Source organism: Echiichthys vipera, assembly GCF_963691815.1.
Source record: "Echiichthys vipera genome assembly, chromosome: 22".
Taxonomy (NCBI): Eukaryota; Metazoa; Chordata; class Actinopteri; order Perciformes; family Trachinidae; genus Echiichthys; species Echiichthys vipera.
The window spans coordinates 16,108,880-16,135,362 of NC_139847.1; the positions used below are offsets into that span (position 1 = coordinate 16,108,880).

At 44.3% G+C, this 26,483-nt stretch overlaps 1 protein-coding gene across 1 annotated transcript in view; it reads right to left on the reverse strand.

Annotated features, from left to right (window-relative positions):
* Positions 1 to 1,128: 1,128 nt before the first annotated feature.
* The window catches only part of efnb3b (ephrin-B3b), an 82,920-nt gene continuing 57,565 nt past the window's right edge, over positions 1,129 to 26,483 (reverse strand). Inside the window, exons 3-5 of the mRNA XM_083936715.1 lie at positions 9,744 to 9,836; positions 6,977 to 7,039; positions 1,129 to 2,600 (exon numbers count right to left, since the gene is read on the reverse strand). Of these exons, the coding sequence (XP_083792841.1) occupies positions 2,167 to 2,600; positions 6,977 to 7,039; positions 9,744 to 9,836 (590 nt within the window). The 3' untranslated portion in view covers positions 1,129 to 2,166. The remainder of the gene's footprint in view (positions 2,601 to 6,976; positions 7,040 to 9,743; positions 9,837 to 26,483) is intronic.

Sequence of the window (26,483 nt, forward strand, 5' to 3'; positions counted from 1 at the left end):
GTGTACCGTGTGTGTGCCGTTATAAACGAGAGAGCATGTGTGTGCTGAGATGCATTTCAACACAAATTTGGGCGGAAAAAGGAGAAGCAAATCTGAAATGTGCCACCTCAGGTTAACATTAAGTGTGACTGAGTCACAGTAGACGTGTGTGTGTGTGTGTATGTGTGTGTGTGTGTGTGTGTGTGTGAGAGAGAGAGAGAGAGTGTGTGTATGATGAGATCTCTTCTTCCAAAGTTCAACTCCTCTGAAATCCATTTTGGCTGTTGGTCCGTCGCCTCCGTTGAGGAGTCTCAGACCCCTTTCGTTCAAAGAAAATGTTTCTCTCCTCCATCCATCTGCTCTCTCCATCCTTCCTTTCCTCAGGATCCTTCGTCTCTCACTCCTGCCGCTCCCATCCTCCCCTCCCTTCAGCTTTTTCTTTAGTGTGCAATTCCTTCACAGTCTTTTCTTTCCTCGACTCCCTCCCCTTACTCTCTTTCTTTCTCTTTTTTTTTTAAAGTTCTGCATTCAGACGGCACTTTATTCCTCCTCCCCAGACAGCACACTCTCTCGCCCTGTTCTTTTCCCTTTATTCTTCTTTTTCACCCCCCCCCCCACTCCCCACCATCGCAACCCCCCCTTACTTCTTTTCACTTCTGCGTTTTAAAAAAAAAAGAAAAGCATTTGAAAAAACAAAACAACTTTCATAGATGGTTCTACCTCAACACTTCCACAAACGAGGTCTAAACTTCAAAACTACAGCATAGTACAAGGCGCTATAAAAATATACACAGAGTTCAGAGACCCTAGAGGGGTGGGAGGGGGAGGAGAAAAAGGGAGGGAGTAAATGAGAGAGGGAAGAGAGGAAGAGAGACACAACCTCTGTTCGCCGGGAAAATGAAAAAGTGGGATTAAATTAATATACAACGCAAAGAGAAAAAGGAAGGAAACAAGGTCGTTCTAAGTCGTGAAAAACAAAAACAGCAGATAAGAAAAATGTCTAGCAACAGAAGTGTAGTTTAACAGAGTGGGTAAAAATAATAAAACAATAGAAAAAAAACATCTAGAAATTATTTACTGGATATTCATATATATAATCTATAAGTGTTGATAGCGATAAAAAAATCTCACTTTTTTGATATTCGCTCACTATTTTGTGTTTTGGTATTTAAGACAAGTCTAAAGAACGCGCGCACACGCACAGTCACTCGCACACGAAGCGCACACGCACACAAACTGAACCCAGCACACGCATATGCCAACTCATATGCAAACTTGCTGTACTGAAGCACACCGACTGCACGCACACGTCTAATGTGGAGCAGCAGCAGCGCCATAATTATTATCCAAGTTGTATGCACACTCGCACAGTCACACACGCACATTATTAAAATATACAAGATTCTGAGTGTCACCGATTGGTCAGACCTCCTCAGGCCTGGGCCTGGTCATGTGACCGCCGCTCGGGCTTGCTGATTGGTTGAGTCCGAGGCCCCCCTTTTTTTTCTCAGGAGAAACAAACACAAACAAACTAGAATCCTATTGGTGAGTTAGTGGCAGGGGCCGGTCTCTGGTTGGCTGATGGAGCTCTGAGGGGTGGGGCGGTGGGCTAGGCAGGTATGGCCTCTGGGAATCAGAGTTCTCCGGCGCCAAGTGGGATCAAGGGTGTAGTTTTTTTTTAAAGTTGTAGTCCTTTCTCTTTCTCTTTTTTTTTCTTTTGTAAAACATCTCAAGTCCCAACGCCACGTCCATACTCCTAGAAATAAAGTGTGTTGCCACACACGCATACACACACACAGGCGTTATGGGGACGACTCTTCAATTCAGCACGGGTGGGTCTCGTTTAGCTCTGAGTTAACAAGAAGGGGGCACTCAGAGGCTCTTGCCCACTCGTGAGGGCCTTGTTAAGAAGGGCTATGGACCAATACGACTTTGCCCTTAACACACACTTGGTGGCCCAGTTGTGTGACGATGGGGTGGGGTGGTTTATTCAGCTAGAAACACAACTGTGGCCGGGCTCACGGGGCAGTGAGTGGGGGGGTCCATGGGTCAATACTGGTAGTATTGAGGGGTTCAGGGTCGGAGCTGTGATGGCGAGCTTTGCTGTGGCTTCATTTGGAGCAGGGGATTGGTCGGTAATGGGTAGAGGGAGGTGGATGTGTCCAGTCGGCCGTAGCAGTGGCTGTCTCATACTTTGTAGTAGATGTTGGCTGGGCTCTGAGGCGGCATCTCCTGGACGATGTAGACTGGGTGTCCGTAGTCTCCGCTCACCTTCTCGTAGTGAGGGCAGTATGCTGAGTCCGACGTCCGCAGAGGGATGATGATGTCGCTGGGCTCGGAGCCGTTGTTGTTGGAGCTGCCGATGCCCCCGCCCCCTCCCCGCTTGGGGCTGGTGAGCGAGGACAGCGACAGAGGAGGGTGGTGGGTGTCCGAGTGCTTGGCGTGCCGCCGCCTGTAACACACCACGCAGATCACGGCCGTCACCAGCAGGAGGAAGGCGGAGCCTCCCGCGGCGCCGGCTATGAGGGCGATGTTGGAGGGTTGAAGGGGCCCGTTCTCCCCGCCGCCCTCGCCCCCGAAGCTGTTGGGTCCTCGAGACTGGGTGGAGTTCCCTGCTCCGCCTGAAACAAATCACAGAACAATCTTACTCCAATATACACACTATCACAAGCTACTTTCGGTGTTTCTCTTTGATTTATATGAGCAAATTAATCATCGAATATACCAGTGCAATAACAAAGCTTGCCTTCACAAAGTGTGCTTTCATGAGCTTTTAAATAAGCATACCAATCCTTATGGTCCTGCACCACAATAACATAAGTAACGGTGCTGGTTTAGCACTGCCAGTGAAGGCTGCAGAGACTTAACCCAGTGGAATGCTGCAAATCTCACAACCGCTCATATGTGGTCTCTTTATTGATATAATGAAGTGGACAGCAGTGCTTATAAAATGGAGAGGGATGTCCGTAGACTCCATGTGTGAGTGAGTGAGTGAGAGCACTGTGCGGTATATACTCTTGTGGACAGCCTGGCTAAGCCACAGTGTGTATCAAGGTAACACACTCTATTTCCCTAACCTTAACAACTATATTTACTTAGCATTACAGCGGACCACATGAAGAGACACTCCCCGTTCTGCCTCTACCACCAGACCACACACTCCGCCTGCCTGCTGGCCTTCCTGTCTGTCTTTTTTTATCTGCCTGTCTGTTTATCAAACTGTCTGTCACACTGTCTATCTGTTTGTCAGCCGGTTGCTCCCTCGGTCTGTTGTGTGCCTGCCTGAAACCTAAGATCTTCACAGCCTCGGAGAGCGGCGTTTTCTCCGCAGGAGGTCGGGTCAGAACTCAGCAGGTGAATGGCGGTCTGGACGTGTGTGAGAGTGTGTGCATCTGTGTCTGTGTATGTTTATAAGGTGGGGGGGCTAAGGCTCTGGCACCGGACCGTGTGAATGTGTGAGGCGGACTGGTTAAGGCTGGTAATACAAGTCCCTTCTATATAGAGCCTTTTGGATTGGTCTATCATTATTCTTGGCACACATCCCTTTCTTTTCTCCCTGTCTGTCTGTCTGTCTCTCTCCTGCGTTTCCTCCACTTCCTTGCCCTCCCTCGCTCCGTGGTTCTCTCTATCTTCAGGTTATTGTAGCAGTAATGACCTACCTTGCTCTGAGCTCACTGCTTGGCAACACAAAGCACACATACGTACACACTAAGGTATGGACATACACAACCCTACAAGGAAAAACATGCAAACACACCTCACCCCCCCTCCCCGCTTGCTAGGCCCCCCGTCGCGCCGGACCGACTAGGAAGCAAAGCCCTAATGCCGGACGTCGATTACACCCCCTTCTCCTCCTTCAGCTTTCTTCCTCCCTCCATTAACTCAGCATCCCTCGTTCTCCATCTCCATTATGATCGCCGCCTTTCACCAGCTTTTTATTATACCCTCTTCCTTCACCTCTCCTCCTCCGCCTTCTCTTCTCCCTCACCTTATTTTCTACCTTTCACTGAGTCCCTCCTGTGTTCTCTTTTTATTACACATTTTCAGACTCTGACACCTTTTCGCTTCGATCCCTCTTTTTTTATTTCATTAGTGAAAAGAGACACTACCGACAGGTCAAAACTGAAAGAATGGGTCAAGGTGATCACATAGTCTAGTCCTCGCTTTTGAGCCAGGAGTGCTATTAGTAGAATTCACATAGTTGCTGGTGTAAATATTTTTATACAAATTTGTAGAAAGCACTAAACAGTTGCAAATGTTTCAAACTAATTTCTAAAAAAATGTCAAAATAAAGTGTGTTTCCATCAACACAGTTTATGTGCGAGAAGATTACATAATTAACTCTGAAGCATCATGGCATTTTATGAGACTCCATTCTCTTTTTTATGAATTAATTTGTCTCTATCCATGTGCGCTCTGTGGTTTTACAGTTACATACACTCATCTTACTCTTCCTTGTGACAGCAAGACACTAATACCTTGTGATACCATAGAAGATGCAGAAGCAGTCTCTTTCAATAACGTTTTGATACTATCGTATCCTTATCGGTTTATTTTACTCATCTTATACTGGACATGGGTACAGTCCATGTAGGAAGCTGATAAAATGATTAGATTGCTTGATTTCCTGTGTTAATCTGACATTTATATTTTTGTTTTATTGCTGTCACATCATGCACATTATCAGAAACCTGTTTCACCAACAGTCAGCTTTATCCTGCACTGCTCGACTAGTCTGATGAAAACTGATGGAAGGTTGTTGAGAATGCCAATGGCCAAACCTTAAACTATCTACACTTCTATGCTACAGGCTGTTTGATTGCATTTTGGCAAATGTTTACCATGAAAAGTCAGGCTGCTTTACTTTGTAGCAGTTCATCTGTATGTCAGCTGAATGACTTTAATACTGAAGGAATAGTGCAATGATCTTAAAGGGGAAACTATACATTTTTAAGATTCACACATGTTATTCATATGATCTAAGAAAGTCCAGAAATACAAGTAAACATGAACAACTCTCTCTCTCAAATCCAAAAAGTGCTCCAAAGAGTGTTCAAAGTCAAATGTGTGGTATCAAGTGTTGAAGTGCTCAGCAGATGATGAATTGGGCACGATGTTTTATATGACAGAGCACCCAGGGGAATGTACTGAGTATATGGGGAATGTTCTGTTTCATAACTGACAACAATGCAACAGGATAAAGACCACTCCAGACATTACACTTGATGACAACACAAGTTTGAGATCATCTCTGGTTTCTGGCTTTGAGAGAGAGTAGCTTATACTAATATTGATTGATCTTTCCATGGCGATGGAGATAACTTACTGGAATGCTTCATTTAAATGGTGTTCCCCTTTAAAGGGGAATTTCTGTATTTTTCAACCTATACGTCCACTAAAAGTACATTTAACAACAACAACAATTGCAGCGAAAGGTTCACGTTGGTGTGATGCAGAGGTGGAGTGTTTACTGCAGATTTGGTCGGATGAAAATATTCAAAAACAGTCAACAAGACGCACAAAAACTCTGAGGTCTATGGAAAGATTTGTAAACAAAGCGACGCATCGCGATGACGTCGATCAATGCGTGTGACGTGTTACGGCGTGATGATGTATGGACAGGCAAGAAGCATTGGCCGAGGCCCAGGCAGTGTGAGTACAAACGGGCTGGCCAGCGGGGGGAGAGGGAGGCGGGGACAAATACCCTAAAGCCCGGGGCGCGGTGCGGAAGGACAGTGTGAGTACGCCCTTAGACACAAAACATGTGGGCAAATGTGGTTTTAAAATACAGCAATCCCCCTTTAAGTTTTAAGGAGCCCCACTTTTCTATGATTTCCAAGGAGAAAAAAACGAGATGCTACCATCATACCAGTTCATATCCTAATAATGTATTTTTTAACATCTCTAGAGAGGATCAGATGAGACAAACAAACAAAATGACTGTAAATTACCAGCAATAATCGTGTTATTAGATGAGATGATTCACACAAGGATTAGAAATTCAGTCACAACTGTTGTGTCAGGAGTCAAAACAGTCATCTCAGATAAGTGTGTGCTAATATATCCTTGTGTAAGCATCAAAAATGTGTGAATTCTTTAATTATGTGTGTGATGTATATCAGTCTTGTAGTGTGTCCACTGTTATTTGTCTCTTTCGAGTAAAAACATGACATACTATTGTTGCTTACTTCACACATACACTTCTCACCTAACTGAGGTATGGACAAGTGGTTGGACAATGTGTGAATGCCCTGATTCACACATTTGGTATTGTACACAAATTTACCGCAGGAAGCCAAAAAAAGGTTTACATGAAGACAGCTGAGAGTGGATCGTGTTCTTTCTCCTCCACTGAATGACTTTGAGGTAGAGTATGAATCTAGCCTCTCCCCATTTCCATCTCCTTCTTCTATTCCCTTCCCCTCCTCTGCTTTTCAATTATTCTTTTCTTTTTCCTCCATATGTGCCTCCTACTTCTCAACAATCCGTTCCATCACTCCCCTGTCTCCTCTTCTCTCTTCCCTCATCTTTCCCTCATTCATATCTCTTTCTTTCTCTCTCTCTCTCTCTCTCGACGGAACTACAGAATCCAGGCCACCCAAACTAATGACAATAATAACTCTCTGGAATGTCGCCGCCGGTCTAGCCCTCTCTCCTGCTGCCCTCTCTCTTTCTCCCTTTCTCCTCCTGTCTCTTTCTTCCTCCCTTTCCTTTTCTTGTCCTGCTCCCAAGGTAACTATTAGCCATCCATTCCCCGCCTGCAGCACTTAGCTCGGAGGGCCAGGCGCAGAATCCAGGAGAAGAGGGGAGAGAGAGAGAATGATATGGAATTAAATAGAGAGATCCACAGATGTCACCGCTGCACATTCTCCATCTGTCGCCTCCTCCCTCCCTCTCCCCGCTGCTTTTCTTTTTATCCACCAGTCTTTGTTTATTCCTTCCATCTATTATGCGGATAGATTTGCTGTGTATTATCTTCATTTGGTCTCCTGCTTACCTGGGTTTCTGTTGGTGGTGCGTCCCGCTGGCGGATCCTTCTTCGGAGGCAGCCCATATTGGCCTGGGGAGGAAAAATAAGGTTGGAATATGAGCAGAGTGGCAGAAATAGCGAGACTATCTTCCACACCAGCCAAGGCTCTCAGAATTGGAACCATGAAGTGATGCAAGCAAAGAAGAGAGTCAGCCAGGAGAGGGAAACAGCGACAGAGGAACTTTAATAAGGCCTTCCCTCCCTTCCATTCCCATTATAGGGGAGCACATATTGATTGGGCTCGATGTGCCTTGTATGAGCACTTTTCTATTTGTTTGAATGGGAAACTAAAGAGAGGCCGTTTGTTGTTTTGGCCAGAGTGAATTTACACAAGGCCATAACGGCTTGTAATCTGTAGTCACTAAATCAGGCCATCTGTCTCACAAGCCCTCAGTAATGGTGACGGCATTAAAGTGCGTTTATGTGACACATGCACACACAGACACACACACACACACGCACGCACACGCACACACACACACACACACACACACACACACACACACACACAAACACACAAACATGCACGTACACACGCACGCAGCTATTGTATAAGTAACACTCCTCACCGCTGAAAGATTCAGAAAATACTAATTTTGTTGGCTTCTGAGCCATCTGGCCAACAGTAGGCTGCAAGAACAGAGTTTAATGTGGGGATATGACTATTCAGCTCTGCGGTTTATGCAACATTTTTTAAAAGAAAGACTGTTATGGGCCATTGCAGCAGCAGGAGGAGAGCAAAAACTAATATGACCATGGAGCGCTTATAGATGAAACTGTGAGGCAAACCTACAAAAACACACATTGCACGTCCATGCACAAACTGGTGAGTGTGTGTGTGAGTGCACAGCAATTAACCTACACATGCTGACATTTGGAGAAGTGTAAGGCTATTGGCTGGAGGCTCCCTCATGACAGTCAACCAAACAGAAGTTAGGGGTGGTGCTGTCTGGATCAATAGAAACTGCTGTGGGTGGTCAGCAGAGGCAAGTGGAGGGAGGTTCAGGCTGTGTGTGTGTGTGTGTGTGTGTGTGTGTGTGTGTGTGTGTGTGTGTGTGTGTGTGTGTGTGTGTGTGTGTGTGTGTGTGTGTGTGTGTGTGTGTGTGTGTGTGTGTGTGTGCGTGCGTGCGTGCGTGCGTGTGTGTGTGTGTGTGTGTGTGTTTGAAGGAGAGCAAGCAAGATAGATAAAGAATAAAATAAGAGAAGACAGGTCAATGAATGTGTACGGGGCAAGGGTGCAAGTGTGTGTTTCAAGAGCGTGTGTGTGTGTCCCTCAGAGTAAAGCAGAGCGGCATATCTCATCAGAGATCACCATGAGGCGGCACGCTGCTTATTTAGATGACAAACAACCCAGACGTGACCTTTCAGCCACACAGCAGATAAGACAGGAAGACAGAGGAAGAGTGAAAATAACAGAGAGGGGAGAGTTGGAAGGTGAGATGGCTGGAATGCAAAGTGAAAGGGAAGTGATGAGGACGGGGAAAAGGGGAATTTGAAAAGGAAGAGAGCAATGTTGCTTGAATGAAAGAGGGGTTAAAATAAAGAAAGATGCGGAGGGAATAGAGAGGAAGTGGAGGACGGACAGAGGAGAAAAGAGTAAAAGACAAACAAAAAGATGCGTACGTGCGTCTAAGAACTTCATAAAGTCGTGTAAAAGTGGCTTTGCATGTGTGTGTGTGTGTGTGTGTGTGTGTGCATTTCCATTGCCCGTGTGGTGAAAAACCATGGGAAAGAAAGTGTGTGCGGTGTTTCTATTGAGCTTAGCTGACAGTGCTGATATAAGAGGCTGATAGAGCCACAGCAGCGCCACTTGGCTCTTTGCTGAAGAACACCTACAATACACAAGGCCTGATAACACAGGGTAGGCCAAAGAAACAGAAATAGGCGAGTGTGTTAATGTGTGTGTGAGGGGGGGTTGTGTGAAGGACAGGTGCCTATTATGTGTAGGAATGCGCAGGTCAGTGAAAAATGCTTAAATGGGCCTTTTTTTCTACTGTTTTTCTGAGAAGCCTGCATGTGAGGGTCATTACCTGTGAATTTTTTCCAAACCAATTAGAAATGTGTGCAGCCACGAGTCATTAAAAATCACTGACTGTGTGCTTTAACACTGAATGGAGTCATTTTGTTCAGGTCAGCTGTGTTGGGACATGTCTGCATGAACACACACAGTTTGCCTGTGCTCATGTCCTCGCGTGTGTGAGCTACCTGTAATGCATATCCGCGCAGGGATAGGCGACTTTCCATGTGTGTGTTTGAGTGTGTGCATCTATCGTGATTCAGTAGTTAAAAGGCAGAGTGAGAAGGGAGTCAACAGGGCTTATTAGAGCTGACTGATCCCACACTTCTCTGCTGTTCTCACCACTTAACGAGCCCTAATATGCTCAGAGAGAACACGCACGCACACAGAAGTGATGTGCGTGGCTCGTATGTGTGTGTGTGTGTGTAAGAAAGAGGAAGATAAGAGGGATGGTTTAAAAGTGGGAGAGGCTGCATTTCAGATAAGGAATGTGTACCGCTCTGTACTGTACAGATGGGAGATGGTGTGTGATGGGCTAGAGCCAACGGTTGTACTCGCACTGTGTGTTAAGTGAACGATCGTGTGTGGTGCATGAATAGCAATGTGCGTTATGAGCGAGTGTGTGAAGAAGAGGAGTTGTACATATGAGAGAGCCGACGTGCGTGCATGCGTGCTTGAGAGGAAGTAATGTGGGCCGAGAGAGTTGAGAAGACTTACTCTGCCCCACTTTCAGGACCACCTTCATGCCTTGCGTGGCACACACTCCGCCTCTCATGCTATCCAGGCCTTGACGCGTCCCATCTGATGTAGCTGGAGGGATGGAAACACAAAATTGCACAATTAGTCAAGTAGCAGGGTGGTACACACGCGGTGAAAAGTCATCCGTTAAAGCCACAGAAATTCACTCTCTCTCTCAATCTATAGCCAATGCCAACAATAGCTTCTATTCACATGGTCAGCCATTCCAGAGTCAGCGAGTGACATTTGCAGAGGCAGCAATTTAAAACTCCACCAGAAGCTCTGAAATGTCAAACTATGGGGAGGGAGCACTTTAATAAGTCCTCATTTAGCAGGCCACTGGAATTCATTAACACCCCCGCCGCGCTGCATGGACTCAACCGCTTTCCGTCAACGGCAATTGCTGCTCGGGCTTGGAAAACAGCAGGAGAGGGGGGTAATGGAGAGAGGCACAGACTGGCTGATGGAAAGAGGGGATGGTAATCCAATCAAGGGCGCATATAAAATAAAATGGAGCCCCTGAGACACAGAGCACTGTGTGTTCTGAAACTGGACCGGATTGGGTCAAATACAGATGTTAGTGTTGGAGCTCGTATGTTTAAACCCTCATTACTCATGTTGTTCTTAAGCAAATTAAAGGTAATTCTTCAATTTAAAATTGAAGGACTGAAGTTTTAACACAGGCAATGATGGATTTCATCAGGGCCTGGTGAAGGTTGAAATCTTCTATCCCGATAGGTAAATTCATATCTCGATAACGATATATACGCATATCATGACAGAGCATGTTTTCTAGTAATTCATTAAATGAATAGTGTATATGAAAAAACACATGGTAAAGCCTATTTTCATATACTCCTGTGTGAGGTAAATACTTGACAAATGAAAAAGTATTTTCTCATTTTATTAAGAACTTAAATAAACTTTGCAAGGATCAGAACGTAAAGCTACCAAATGACGTAACTATTGCCCCAACGCAGTTCGGCTGCTGTATTTCTGATATCGAAACAATAGATAAAAATATACACTGCAGCCATTTTTATTACATTTTGACGACATGGGGATTTCTTCTTCTATCACCTAATCGCATATCGCCCTGTGTGGTAATATCAAGTTTGATAATTAAACTATTAGTAAATATTAATAAAATATTTTTTATAGAGTTTAGAGTTTCGAGTAAATGTGCTCGTTATATAATGATGTATCATGAAATCTCGATGTGATGTCGATTCCATTTGCATGCCGATAAATTATCTTGATGAATTACCACTCGGCCCTAGATTTAATGTGCATTTTTAACCTCCAAAGTCTTCTCTTACACGGGAAACAAGATGCAGCACTTCAATCAGAGCAGTAGAGACATAGAGTCACATTTCAAATCAGCCCCCTGACCTGCTCTGGAATCAAACAAGCTACTTTCTAGTTGAAGCTCGGAAGGAGGCCAAAGGAGGTCAAGCGGGGCTGCTGACTAAGTGCACATGCAAGAGGATGTGTGCGCATGAATCCCTGTAACACTCTAACACTTCTTCTTACATAAAGCATGTCAGCGAATGCATTAAAGATCACTGGTCTGCAGGTCACAGAGTCTGGAGGAGGAGGATGGAACACAGAACGGAGGGATAGAGATATGAAGATGCACAAACTGGCAGAAAAGGAGGATAGAAAGAGGAGGTGAGCGGTGAAGAGATGGGATCTCTGCAGCTGCAGTCGGTCTTACTCTTTTGTACACAAGCGTTCACTCATCATCACTCCAACCGCTCCATCGTATGAACAACACTTCTGGTTGATGTGGTGCTAAAAAAGACAGTAAACATACTCTTCTTCCTTCCCCTGCACACACCACCCGTCTATCCTTATTTTCCCTGTTATAGCCCCCGGGGCTAACCCTCACCTTGTCTCCTTAAAGAAATATTAAAAAAATAATTCCCCGCACACACCCACCCGCCACTTTGCTTCAGGCTACAGATTAGCCTGTCTGAAGCGAGGCAGAGAGGGAGGGATGGTGGAGGCTTGGGAGAGAGAGAGAAAGGGAGGTGTGAAAAAGAGGCAGCTTTACTTCTAACACCTTGAGTTCTCTCTCTATCTCTCTCTCTCTCTTTCCATCTTTCCATCTCTGCAGGATGCAGAGTGTGAAAGCAGGAGGAGGAGAGAAACAGGCGGGGGTCATGGCGAACAGCAGTGTGGAGGGAAAGCCAGGAGACAGGGACGGATGAAAGGATATATATAAAGGAGGTTTAAATAAAGTGCTGCGAAAAAGTTTGAACTTCCCTTAAGTTTGTCTACTATTTGTTGTGTTACTTCAGTAAATCATAGTATTTTTGACCCGTGTAATATATCCTATTAATCCTATGCTCACATGGTTGTACCAGTATGCTGTGAACATTATTCAGAGATAATCAGACGAATTACAGATTCAGAAAAGGTCGGGCCTCGAGTAAATGTGTTCTTATGTTGCACAAACTTTTCTCATACTTACTTATGAATGTTGTCTTAGGTACGGATGAATATTAAATGAGATTCATAACAAAAGTATGAAACACAGGGGAAATGTATTTGTTTTTTTGTTTTTTTATATTAGGAATAAATATAACATTTATTTTCAGTATTTTTCTGCATCTTTTTGTAGATTTCCTTGAATCAAACCATGAATCAAAAATAAAAATACTGGGACTGTCTCCTTTATAAGTGGATAAAAACATCTATCTTAATTTAACAATCTAACCCAATAAGCTAAATCACATTTATTTTACAAACTTTGCCAATTCCGTATTCTCCTCCAGAAGCATAGTGTATGAAAACAAAATGACTAAATGAATGATTTAAAATATGGGCAGAGTGTAGCAGCTCTGATCGAAGGATTGGATGGAGGATGGAGTAAATACTGTATTCTCAACTGGACTGAGAGAGGGGGGCGGAGGGCTATGATTTTTGAGAGTAATAACTCCTGACACACGAAGGAGGACGAGAAGGTGACAGAAGACGAGGGAGGAGAGGAAGAGGGTGAGGAACCGGGGAGACTGATTGCTTGTGACAAGCTGTTGGTGATATGATGGGGACAGGAGACCATGTGAGACGATGGAGATGACCCAGAGCCCAGTGGACACAGGGAGGCAGGACAAGACTCATGGAAAGAAGTGAAAGCGGCAGAACAGAGAAAAAGAAGAGGAGTTAAAAACAGAAAGTAAAGAAAGAGTTCCAATGACATGATAGATAGTAGAGAGAAAAAAGACTCTAATGTCTCCATTATGGGAAAGTGCAGCGGTAATGGATACGAAGAAGAGGGGCACAGAGAGAGCAGGGGAGCCAAATGGAACCAGGAGAGCCTCCACGTATGTGATTTTGCAAATGCAAGTTATATTTTTTAACATCACAATCAACAGGTCACAAATATCACAAGGGCAATTTTTGTTAAAACACTGATCACGACAAATCCTCTTCAATCCATTACAGCCGCCACTATTCCTGTGAATCTCAATTACACAGGAACAAAGCGAACAAAGAGATCATAGATGCTTTGTCCTCGGATCGAAAATATCCCCACCCACCCACTCAATCTTGGTTGCTAAACGCTGAAAATGCTGAATATTCCCTGGCACTTGAGGGGGAATAGATATCACCCAAATCAAGGTAGAAATAATCACAGCACATCTGTGAAATCCTGATGAGAGACACAGATGAGAGCGGTGTAAAGATGGAGAGATGCGGGAATGGTGCTCCTCAAATCTTTCCCACCTCACTTTGGGAGGATGGAGAGAGATTAAGAGGCTGGGGAGGAGTCTGTAGAGCGATTTTTGGGACAAGATAAGAGGAGAAAGGAGGACGAACGGCGACAGAGAAAGAGGGAGACAGTGCGAGGGAGAGGAGGGATGAGTAATTGAGACAATGATCAGCAGTGATGGGGGGGATGTGAAGCGCCAGAGGGCAGCGGAGAGGAAGGGCGTCGCTCCGCCACCCTCGCTCGACGGAAAGACGGGAGGGAGAGGCAGAGGAAGTGGAAAAACTTCATTAATGAAATAATACCGCAGTCAACCTCAATCAGACTGCACAGCACCGGGGATGTGCACACAAGGAGACGGGCAGCCAGTGTGTATATAGAAAAGGATCACAGATTGGACGAGAGTCTTTCTCGGTGTCTCTCTTGTTATCACCAAGGTCAGTGCCGGGCCAGAGCTCTCCTCTGCCTCTGCTCTCCATGCTAAAGTTATGGAAAAGTGGAAGATGACTCCACCGGAATCATATCTCACATCGTTCATCCATTCAGGGACCTAAACCCCACGTCGGACACGGCGCCGGGCTCCGTATTGACCGTCAGCCGCTGCAGCGGACCATGCAAAGCCACTTCATTTGCATTAAGACGCAGCCCGGACCTCAGTGTTTGCCATCCCACTCTATTCCTTCCCCCTCCTGCGGCGTGTTATATATTCCACACATGCTGAGTGACAACCGGCCTCCCGCAGCAAAACACCCGCTCCTATGTGAGTGATGTGAATTTGTGTACATGCTGATGTTGGTATTTCCATCACGTCCTTCTGTCTACTTTGGGACACAACTCACATTTGGTTTTGCTCAAAAGTCACAAGGAGTGCTGTTTCACTGCCTGATTTCACAAATTTACGGTTGAAATGGGATTTTGCAGAGGGACATCACGTAGACGTTACAGGTTTTGGTGCAATATGTTGTTTTAAGAAATGGAAACAGGGTTTTCGAGAGCGATTCAACCCAAAATGCCCTGCTCCAAGGGATCTATTATCAATCCATCCAAGTGGACAGCTCTTAAAAAATATCAACAATAAATGTGATCCACCTGACCTCACCCACAAACTTAATACACTGTTGTAGCACAATTGTCAGTAGAGAGAAGGACAGAGATTGAGCGCTGCCACTATAAAACAAAATGTTTTTGTAACTTAATAATAAATTATTTCTCTGATCGCTGCTTTGTCACTTTTTGACCTTCCTGTGGGTCGACTGTGCAACAACTCTGCCCCCTCATACCTAGCTTTCACACAGCCGGTGGAACATAATAAAGGAGCAACAGCCCCGCAACAAACAGTATTATTAATAAACTAACACCAATAAAAATCTAATTTTGTTTTCTTTCAGAGAGACCTCATACATTATAATGAAAATATTTTTAAAAAACATTTGCTCCTTGACTTCAAACAACGGTGTCCTTGTGTTTGATTAATGTTTCATCCTAGCATCTATTTAGAACACTGACTGGAAATACAATTTGTAAAACGAGAAAACATTTTTAGTATTTTTCTACATTAGAGATAGTCCCTGCAGTCTTCTTCTCAGGCTGTAGTTAGGGAAGCAAGCTGTATGTACCCTGAAAGGCAAGACGGGCCAAAAACCCCCTGTGTTTAATATGTTTTACTTGCAGATGACAAGATGCATAATGCACTGAGAGGAAGGGGGTCACCAGAGGCCCCAGGCAGATTAATGTCACTTGGAAAGTTATGAAGCTGCAGGTTTTTTATGATAGGAGAGATTGAGGTGGAGCTGTACTACTGCATAAATACTATATGTGTGGCCAAGCTATTGCAACAGTCCAAGCTCGCTGCTGTACCACACAGGCTCAAATTACACACACATGCCTCGAGCGGGAAGTGGGAGAGTCTTTTGCGATGACAGCTAGATTAAAGGGAGCAAAACTGAGAAAAGAGCACATTAAACAACAAATGCAGTGACTAAACAAGCAAATAAGGGCCACGGAGCAACATAGCTCGCCCGCTCCTTCTCGCGTTCCACGAGCACGCCAACGCCCCCGCTAGCCTCTGGTGTGTGATGGCATGTTACCGCGTCATGACTGTGTCATGTTCACGCAATAATCATAAATGTAAATGAAACGTGAAAGACACAAACACGTGGGTGTTTTTTTGTCTTGCCCCGGGCGCACTGGTGTGTGCTAGGGCTGGAGTGGTTGGAGTGTGTATGTGTGTTTGTGTCAGTGTGTGTGCAAAATGCTCCCATCTGTGCAAATCAACCTAAAACCAATGTGTTGCTCCAAAGCAGCTTTAGCTTTAAAATCCTCCGTTTAGTTCCACTTGTTTGGCTTTTGGACCACATTCCCCAAAAACAACCACAAAACTAAGTTTGTCACTTGGGTGGACTGGAAGTGTGTGTGCGTGTGTGTGTGTGTGTGTGTGTGTGTGTGTGTGTGTGTGTGTGTGTGTGTGTGTGTGTGTGTGTGTGTGTGTGTGTGTGTGTGTGTGTGTGTGTGTGTGTGTGCAGTGGGTACTTGGGGGAGGGATTTACAGTTGCCTTCCTGCTTAAATTTGTAGTCCTCTCTCTCCAGACACTCTATGAGCTCCATGTGTGTCATCTAGATGATGAAGAGCGTAGAACCTGATCCCCTCTCCTTTGAGGCGAAGCTGAAGGATTCATTCTCTCTCTCTCTCCTCCTCTCCACATCCTAGCCCTCCCCCGCCTCAAAAAAAATTCTGGATCTCGCCATCGAAATTTCCTGTAACTAAAAACGTCTTCATAAATCTCCTATGGCGCTTTTATAACCTGGCTATGACGCATTAACGAAGCTATCACAAGCCCTTACCTCGTGGCGGCGGCGGGCAAGCAGGGAAAAAGGCATTAAGTTGTGTACTGAAACAGAACGGGCATTATTTTAGCTCCCCCTCGAAAAAACACACCAGCCGAGTATTATTTTCACATTCCACCTCCAAACTCACAACACACTACATTACTTCCAACATAGCATGAGGTTTTCCAAACTTTTTTTTTCTGCAAAGAGTGCAGCTTTCTCGTTCCATTGTTGCAGACAAAGGCCCGCTGTTGAGTGTGTTGTGGTAGCGCTTGATCCACAAATAGGACCGGCTACAAACAAGGACAACACAAAGGCGTCTGCATGTTCGGCGCCTCCGTTGCGCGGTGACAGGACAGTATGTGTGTGGTTTGTATGATGGTGTGTTTGTGGCATGAGGTAACGCGAGAACGAGAAGAGATTTGTTGTTGAAATGTTGGCTTGTTGAATATAGAAAGTCTTCTTTTGCTTTAAAAAGAAGAAAATACATAAGAGAACATTTTTATCTGACCCATGCAATACTGAAAGGGTAAGATAAATTTAATTAGTTTGCTTCCACAAGTGCATGAGGAAATTAAAGTCTTATTTCTTATTTCTGCTGGCAACCGAACTGGCTGGGGATTTAAAGGTCCAACATTATGCTTGTTTTCAGGTTGGTTCTCGTATTTTGGGTTTCTACGAGAACATGGTTACATGCTTTAATGAGTAAATAACACAATATTCTTATTGTCTGGCTGAAAGGCTTATTGAAACACAGGAGCTAAAACATTAACAGTGAATACACTCAGATGTATGACTGTGGTTGTGTAAGTGTGTGCACAATCTTTAATCATCTGATCGATAAGCTGATTGAATGGACAGAACTGTCACACAAAGAATCATGCGAAAGCACCACTTTGACACGAGATGTGTCACATGTTAGATGTGATGAGACATTCAGCATGACAAGGGCATAAAAATGAGTAATTGCCTGAAGAAATCTGAGTCAACCAACTAATTGATTAGCTGTCAACTATTAAATGAATTGCCGAAAAATGTGATAATCCGTCAATTGCGTTTTTTAAAGAAAATATGATAGATAATAATAGTAATAATAATAATATTGAAAATTCTCCAATTCCAGCTTTTTAAAATGTGAATATTTTCTGTTTTCTTTCCTCTGCTATGACAGCATACTAAATATCTTTGAGTTGCGAACAAAATGAGAGATTTGAGAATGCAACATTAATTGATAATGACAATCATCATTAGTTGCACCCCTCCCACAGGGCAAGGGGTAGGTCTATTAATGGACTAAGGGTACGCTCACACGATCAAAAACAACCTTTTATTTCTACGCTGTCTTAAAAAGTTTTCTGTCCACACACACTCGCTCAAGAAATAGCTGTGTCCACACGAAACCAGTGGAACCGGCAAAAAACTATGTAGTGCGCATGCCGGGCCTGGGTGTGGCGCTGTAACTGCCACAAAAATACACCAACACGGAAAAGAAGAGAGGGAGAGACGCTGTGGAGAATACAAACACCGACAAGTTTGTCGCCAAATCTGCCCACTTCCCAAATCCTCATCCATCCTAGAGAGAAATGTGTCACTGTTTCTGGTGTGAGTGGAGACTTTGGTGCTGTTTTGGAGACTCTGATGCACAAATCACTCTTTAGTTACTGTCCTCAACGAGCTGCTGGTGCTCATGTGAGCCCTGCACTATCTAAACACTCACAGGTGGTCACTGCCTCGCTAGATTTAGACATATTTCATACCTTCTTGGCAACTTTATTTATATAAAGCGACTAGCAGCCAATTTAGCGACTTATTCAGATCATCAGGGTAAAGAGAGAAAAATTATGGTCAGACTAATTAATTCCCATGCAGCTGCTCAGAGTACAGTTCAGTCTATGGGTGTCTCTCTCCACACAGCAGCACTGTTGTTGTTATGTGATGCCGCGGGTGTTAGAGGTCGGAGGGGGGGGGGGGCGATGATTGCATCGTTTTAAGTATGCGGTTTCGCCGTCAACGCCACAGGGGGCCGTTTAAAATCTTCCCACTCTGGGAGACGGTTTCAAAAGATACTGTTTTCAGGCTCCGATAACGCCTGCTACGCGTGGATGGTCGACCAAAACGGTACTAAAGTTGTGCGGATACAGAAAAGCGCGTCTCCATGTGGACGGGCCGTAAGAGGAGTCAGCCAGAAAAAGCTCAGTCTGCTCTGATTGGTCAGAGTTTCCCACAGACGTAGACAAAGATGGACAGCTTGACGTCATTGAAGCCAAGGAATGACTAAAACAGCACAGTAGCGGCACTTTCTACCTATACATACAGTAGTATAGTTGTGACATCAGAACAGAACTACAGAAATCCTGATGACTTGTAAGGCATAGTTTTTTAACGCTGATGTGTGCATTGCTTATTCATTTCACAGTATTTATATAGCACCTGAAGCTACTTTATAATAAAAAAGACATGGAAATCTCATTTCATACAATATGGAACCGCTAAAATTTAGATGACAGCTGTATGCTACACACATGTATAAATGGAAACTTACTAATGGCACTTTAAGTTGTTTCTTGCACAAATTTGTGTGAGATAGAACCCGAGACGATGGGAACTGGACAGGCCGACACTGAGAGCCAAGTCATGCTCACAGGTCTAACTCACATGATGTGTCACATGCCGACCAAAAAGACACACATACATACTGTACATTCACAGAGAATCTCACGCAAGCCCCAATTTCACACATGCCTCCAGAGAGGACACGTTACCTCAAAACCCAGACACAACCAACGCACACACACACACACACACACACACACACACACAAACAACATCCACAGGGGAATATGAGCTCAGTGTCTCTGCTTGTTTGCGGTTCATCTCTCCTCTGTGCCCGATGACATTTTAATTCTCAGCAGTTATTCGCTTTTCATCCATCCTGTTCTATTATAATCATCTATCCCGCCTCTCTCTCTCTCTCTCTTTCACTCTCCCTTCTCTCTCTCTTTGTCTCCCCCCCCCCCCCCTCTCTCTCTCTCTCCCTCTTTCGATGTCCCGTGCACTTGGAGGGTGGGCGACTCCCAATCACATCGAATTAACCTCCAGCACCAACACACACACACACGCACGCACACACACACACACACACACACACACACACACACACACACACACACACAAACACACACACACACACATACACAGACACACACACAACAACAACAAACTGGGCCACAGCACAGCGGCGTCCATCCTCCACCTCCTCCTCCTCCTACTGTCCGTCAGAGTTCCAAAACAAGAAGACTAGAGTGTGGAAGTCATCAGCAGGCATAAAACACAGCGGCCGATTTATTCCCATTCATTCTCACGTTAATTAAATGACAGGAAACAAACTGTGGACGAGCAGGCGTAATAAGTCTGACTGCCCGATATGGAAAATAATCCACGCCAAATAAATGTGACCACCGGAGCATAGACATGCATAATGGACCAAAAGAAAGGCTGGCACAAAGAGAGGGGAGGAGAAAAAAAAAAAGCAAATGAAAGAGGGAGCCATTAAAAAGAGGCCCAGTGACTGGGTGGATGAGCCTTGTGTAACGTCAGTAAAGTGCTAGCCATGTAGGACAGTCACGACCAATGTTCCTTACAACTGGGTCAATGTTCCCGTCCTGGGGCAGCGAGGGCATTCTGCATGCTTGTCTCTGTGTGTGTGCTTGTGTGCGTGTGTGCGTGTGTGCATGCACGTGTGTGTGTGTGTATGTATGGAGTATCTATCCTTTAACTCTCACAAACCTGCTACAAACTGCTATCCCTGCAATCTCTGTCAAGTGCACCTGTGAGTGGGCCTCCATGCATATTGAATGAATACTTCAATGACTTAACTTCTTATCAATACTTAATGAATACTTATCAGTGAATCCCTGAGTGACTTCTACTGATTTTTTTTAAAGGCTTTTAAAAAGAGGAGCCCTTTCAGATGCGGCTCGGTACGCAATGTACCACGGCGCCCCGGCGGGGCAGAGAAGAGGAGGCTGAGCAGGCCCGGCGAGTCCACGATCGTGTTTGAATATCTGAATGTGAGATTTTCCGGTGCCGGCCGAGGTGATGCCGGATTTGCCGCAGCATGGGGAGTAATACTGAAGCTATCACGTGGAATCCAGCGGCCTTCGTGACCCTGGTGTGTGTCAGTCTGTGCGTTGTGGCATGTGTCCGTCATAAGGTTTGTGTGTGAGTTCTGCATTATATCAGCCACTAGATTGGAGGCCTGGAGAAATGGGTCAGCGGCAGCCTCGTCGTTCCCTCTTGCTGTCTCTCCTGCTCTTTGCTCATGTTTTTTCTTTCCCAGCCTTTTTTATTCCCAAGTCGCTCCCAGAATAAAAACGAAACACCTCCGGTTGTCCACTCCTCCTGCGGCTGCCTGGATCTGGGTTAAACCAGCCGAGTCCATCACTCACTTCCCTCTTTCCCCTCCTTCCTTTCTCTTTTTCCCGATCCCGGTGAGACACATGTCGTCTCCTGATATTGAGATTGAGGAAGTCATGAACACTTAACAGTCTAATGATCTACAGTGATGATTTGGATGAACGTAGATTCATCATATCGCTAAGCCGACTTATGTGCCTCAACTGAACATGTCACAGTATATTTACACCATACTTGCTCATGGCCAGGCTGTTGGTGAGTGGAGCTAAGTGTTTCGTCAGGCTGGTCACACACACACAAACACACACACACACACACCTGTTGAAAAAACAGTCAATTGAGGAGAGACACGACACAGGTAACACGATGCCAAAGTCCTGAGTAATAGCACTGGAGAGACTTCACCTTCTCCCCTTCTTACATTAATGCTCCCATCATCCATCCTGTTGTCTTTTTTGGGCCAGTAAGTCGCCCTCAAAACCCTCCCCTCCACTCTCGCACAAACACATCAGCGTGAGCACACAATCAGTGAATAAAAGCCTTCAGTCTCACATTAGCCTGATTTACTGTCTCGATTAAAGCATGAATTCTGTGCAGCGAAGAGGAAAACACGAGACACCTAACTCGCAGTTCCACGTCTCCTGTCACTTTGTCATACTTTCATCACAGCGGAGGGGTGGGGGGGTGGGGGGCGTGCGTTGCAGCAATCACTCTCTCTTCCAGTAGCTTTCCCATACAACATTTCCCTCTGCCTCTCCTTTCAATTATTGCCTTTATGTTTCCAGCCTTCCTGCCGTCCCTCTCTTTGTAAGGGCTTCCTCTCAGGCAGAAACTAGCTGTGACATTGTCTGTCATTGCTGGATTACAGCATTGGCACCTCGCCACGAACATGCTGAAGACGCGGAGGAGGCGACCCTTCGCCGCGTGCGTTCTGCTCTGCCACGGGGTACAAACCCTTCAACGAGAAAAACAACTTGTGAAAAGCTGCGTGTATCTGAAGCCAAAACTTCCCTCTGGGATGCTGAGCTGTCTGTTTCCCTTCATATAAGTGACTTTGAGTCAACTTTGTGGCTCATGATGACTTTGAGAAAATAGAGATATCTTGAAAAATTAGCTTGATACTGATACTAGGGAGTGATGACGAGACAGTTTGACCCTCATGGTTTATTTATTGGCTTATATTTCTATTTCTAATCTTTCTATTCCTTTTAAAATCAAATCTCAGGATTCAGTGTTTCCTTGAAATGTTATGCCTGACAAAGTAGGAAAAACATTTGACAAAACACTTTGAACTGGCTAATATCCATTTTTAATAACAACAAGAAAAATATAAAGATAAAAGCACTTTCAAGTTGAAACATCACAAGCCAAGTCATTCTGAGATTATATAAACCCTCTCTGAAGGACAAGCGGTCGAATAACACCGGGCCTATTTCTTGCTTTTAGGTTTGATATGTAGGTTACGGTTGTTTTTTTGGCCAAAAAGAATTTGGCAGAACAGGGGAACAGGAAGGGAAGAGAAGTTGCTCGACTGAAGGACAAATGTCTGGTAGAAGAGGAAGATAGGGAAAAAAAAGAGGGAAGTGGGTCAACGGTCTGAAGGGAGGAACGTGACAGCGATCTGTGACATGTAGCAGGAGAGAAAGAAAGCGAAAGCAAGTGGGAAGATGGCGGCGGGGAGAAGGGAGGGGTTTCTAAATTAAGAAGAAGGGAAGCAGAAGAGTGTGAAGGAGGAGGAGGAGGACGAGTGAGGGTGGAAATGTGAAAGAAAGATGGGAAAAAGCACGGGAGTCCACGGGAGGCAGGAGCTGCTAGAGAAAATGACCTCATAAATGTCACTACTTTCTGGGTGATATTAATGGCTAATGTCAAAGACCCCAGAACTTACCGGAGGTTGGGTTCTCCTAAATACACAGACACATGTATGAACACGGAGTTTGTCCCTTCAGACAATGACTTTTGAAAGGAGGCAGTGAAGGAGTGGGCCTGCAGAGGAGCTGTACATCTTAAAGACTGTAATTACACATAACTGTCAGTCTAATTAAGGCTTTTAATGAACTCCACAAGAGCTCAGAAAGGACAAAAGCCGCCAGTCGCTGGAACGGGCGCGTGTTTGTTTTTCGTGTGTGTGTTTGTGATAAATGATGCGCTCACAGGAGAACGTTTGAACCAACGGAAACACAATCAAACATTTTAATGAGCCAGAGTGCAGCTTTGAGGTCCACCATCTAATACACATGAATACCTGGGTCTCTCATCTCTTATTGCAACACGCCAAACTAATTATTCCTGTCCGTCACACTGTGGTGACAAAGTGTTAGAGCCCTGCCCACTGCAGAAACCCGACTGGACCTATAGGAAAGACCTTTGAAACGATTGGATTTTCCATTAAGGAAACTTTATTAAGGTTGTAGCTGAAATAGTTTCCAACAGAAGGCTAATCTGTATTATACATCATTAAGCCAGGCTGTTAAAACTCTTGGCTGCACTCTTTTGTTGGCTGGTCAGGTATAGGAAAATAGATTGAACTCAAAAGGGTGGAAAAATGCTCAGTCTTGATCTAGTGGCAGATACAGAGCAATAACCAGAGCCAAATCTTGTTTGATATTGGGTGGGCGAGCTAAATAAAGGGTACGCTCTCCATTCTGCTGCAGATTTTGAAGGGTCACTTCAACCAAATTACATATTTTCTCACTTTTTCTCTGATGGCATTAAGAAGATCTGTTCTGTCGTTTGGAAGGCAAAACGAACCTGGTTTGACTTGGCGCATCAGCCCAGCACATCAGGGATTTGCATCTCTATTACAACAGGCCTACGTGCTTTACGGTGCGCCTTCTGTGGCTCTGTGTATATTTGTGTTTTGTACTGTATATATTTTAAAAAGGTATTACTACAGATGCTGCTATACTTCCATTGCAACATCTGCTGTTGCAATTTCTGATAGATTCTTCACAATAAAAGTATACCACCATTATTTTGTCACTGAAAAGATTTTATTGTGAAGCGACAAAATCGTGAGATGCTGGGTTTTCTGCAGTCACTTAATACAACTGAGAGCGAAACATGAACAGTAAAATAAAGCAGAGCTGAAAGTTCAAACAGGGACACAGGGAAGAAACTAAACTCCAAACCACAGAGATTATTTCCAGAATGGAAAAACCCTATAATAAACATTTACACATGTTAACTATCACTAATAGTATCATTCTATTACTCTTACTATTATCATTTCTTTCCATGTCAGGGACCACTGGCACCATCCACTTTAGGACCCAAAATCACAGATGAAGAAACACCGGAGACAAAACAGTCTCTCTTTTCTTTCTCCCTTACATTTCCTCCTTTCATTGCATGCCTTTCTTCAACCAGCAGCTATGTCATAGACTTTAGACACTGTGCATACACACAGGAGACACACGCACACACAGAAGCACTCTAAAGCTGGCTCAGTTTTAGTGTTTAAATGCACCAGCCAAGACTCCAAAACGCCATCCTGACGAGCATGGAGGTCCTTCTAATGGATCCACACAGATTCAATTCAATGTGCCAGTGTGTGTATATTTGCCTTAAATGTCCTTGAACCATGACTGTAATTTGTGTGTGTGTGTGTGTGTGTGTGTGTGTGTGTGTGTGTGTGTGTGTGTGTGTGTGTGTGTGTGTGTGTGTGTGTGTGTGTGTGTGTGTGTGTGTGTGTGTGTGTGTGTGTGTGTGTGTAATGTATGCCTTAGCCTATAAGGACACATACGCTGTCATACAGAAATGTTTGACTAATCTTTGCCAGTACAGCCCCCCTTTCTGTTCCTCACCACCCCCCACAATTATTCTTGTTTCCAAAAGAGGAAAGCGGGAGAAAGACAGACACACATACATACACAGAACATGGGAAGCACCCAGCCGAAATAATACATCTTGACATCTGTGCCTGCATACTGCTTGAGGGAGAGAGTGGAGAGAGGGAAAGTGGAAAGAAGAAGGGTGAGATATGAAGGGGAAGATGATGGACAGCAGAAACATAGGGCAATTATATACTGTTTGTGTGTTTGTGTGTGTGTGTGTGTGTGTGTGTGTGTGTGTGTGTGTGTGTGTGTGTGTGTGTGTGTGTGTGTGTGTGTGTGTGTGTGTGTGTGTGTGTGTGTGTGTGTGTGTGTGTGTCAGACATTTTATATTTCTATATGTGTGAGAGAAAGTGAGTGATGACAGTTGTGTTTGTTTAGCTCCTCTGTGATTAAAGCAGCCTGCTAGAAGCTGTGTGCTTAGCTGTATGGCAGTCTGTCGGTTTGTTATCGTGTGTGTGTGTGTGCGTGTGTGTGTGTGGGTTTGCGTGTGTGTGTGTGTGTGTGTGTGTGTGTGCGTGTGTGGGTTTGTGGGTTTGCGTGTGTGTGTGTGTGTGTGTGTGTGTGTGTGTGTGTGTGTGTGTGTGTGCATGCATGCTCATGCTTGTCTCTGCTTCTCTAAAATGTGGGTGTTTTTGAACGCCGCATGTGTCTGTCTGTCTTCAGTTGTTAAGTGTGTGTCTTAAATCTTATTTGGCCGTCATGAGTGCGTCTTGGGGATGATATGAGCGTGTGTGTGTGTGTGTGTGTTGGAGTATGTCTGCGTCTCCTCCCTAAATGTGCGCTTTAACGTCTAATCTCCTGGTCTTGTTTGCTTAAGTGAAATCATCCACGGATGTGTGGTGCACGTGGGACTTGAAAAACCTGTGTGCTCATTAGCACAAGGTTCCTCTCAGTGCTGTCCCGAGGTTTATTTACATTCGCGTCCTGTTTTACGTAGACGTTATTTCAACTGACAGCTGAAAGATATCCGTCTGTCTCTTTCTGTCACCTCAGTTTTCAGGTTCAACAGGCTTTATTAGCCTGATAAGATCGACTCCCACACTGCCACAGTTACGTAAACAACACCGAGTGTGTCAAGGTGGAGAAAAACAAGTGTAAAACAAACCTGTGCCGCAACTGTAACTGTAAATTATACTATAGGTCTGCAGAGCATTCCTTTATGCCGCAGATATTTTTACGGGTACATGCTTGTCTAAAAACTAAGCAACACATTTAATTCACACAGAGACCGACTGTTGAAGGTTACAGGTTTGATCCATGCATGAAATCAAAGTCACAAGATAAAAATACATCTGCTGAATGCATGCATGATAATATGGTAATAAGCTTCAATATGGTTCATTGATTATCAGGTAAGGTTGAACCATATGGACAAAATCTTTTATCCCAATATAGTCGTTTAATTTCTCGATAATGATATGTATCATGCTATAACATGGTTTCTGCTAATTTGATGAATAAAGAGATATGAAACAACCACACGGAAAAGCCTTTGTTTGTATATTCCTGTGTGAATTAAATACTTGAAAAAATTAAATTATTTTTATTCTACGAAGAACTTTAGGAACCAGTTTCAGGTGGTGGAGAGTTGTTTTATATAATTGATGTATTGAAGATTTGTATTAGTATGCAATAGGGGTAGGACTAGAAAAGCGTAGTGCTTCTTCCTACTCCTTTTCAAACATTCATTTATGCATTCATGTTGCTTATTTGTTCTCCATTATTATCTTGTTTCTTTTCCTTTATAATATGGTTTATTGATTTGTTTGAAATGTTTGAAATAAGGTTATACGAGTCTATTCTTTATGCTAGGTGAAATTATTGAGAGGAAAAATATAATGCACTGAACCTGTTTCTATTCAAGCACACAAATAGTGTGATCAAAATATATCAAATCAGATAAGCCGAGAAATTATTTGTCTTTAA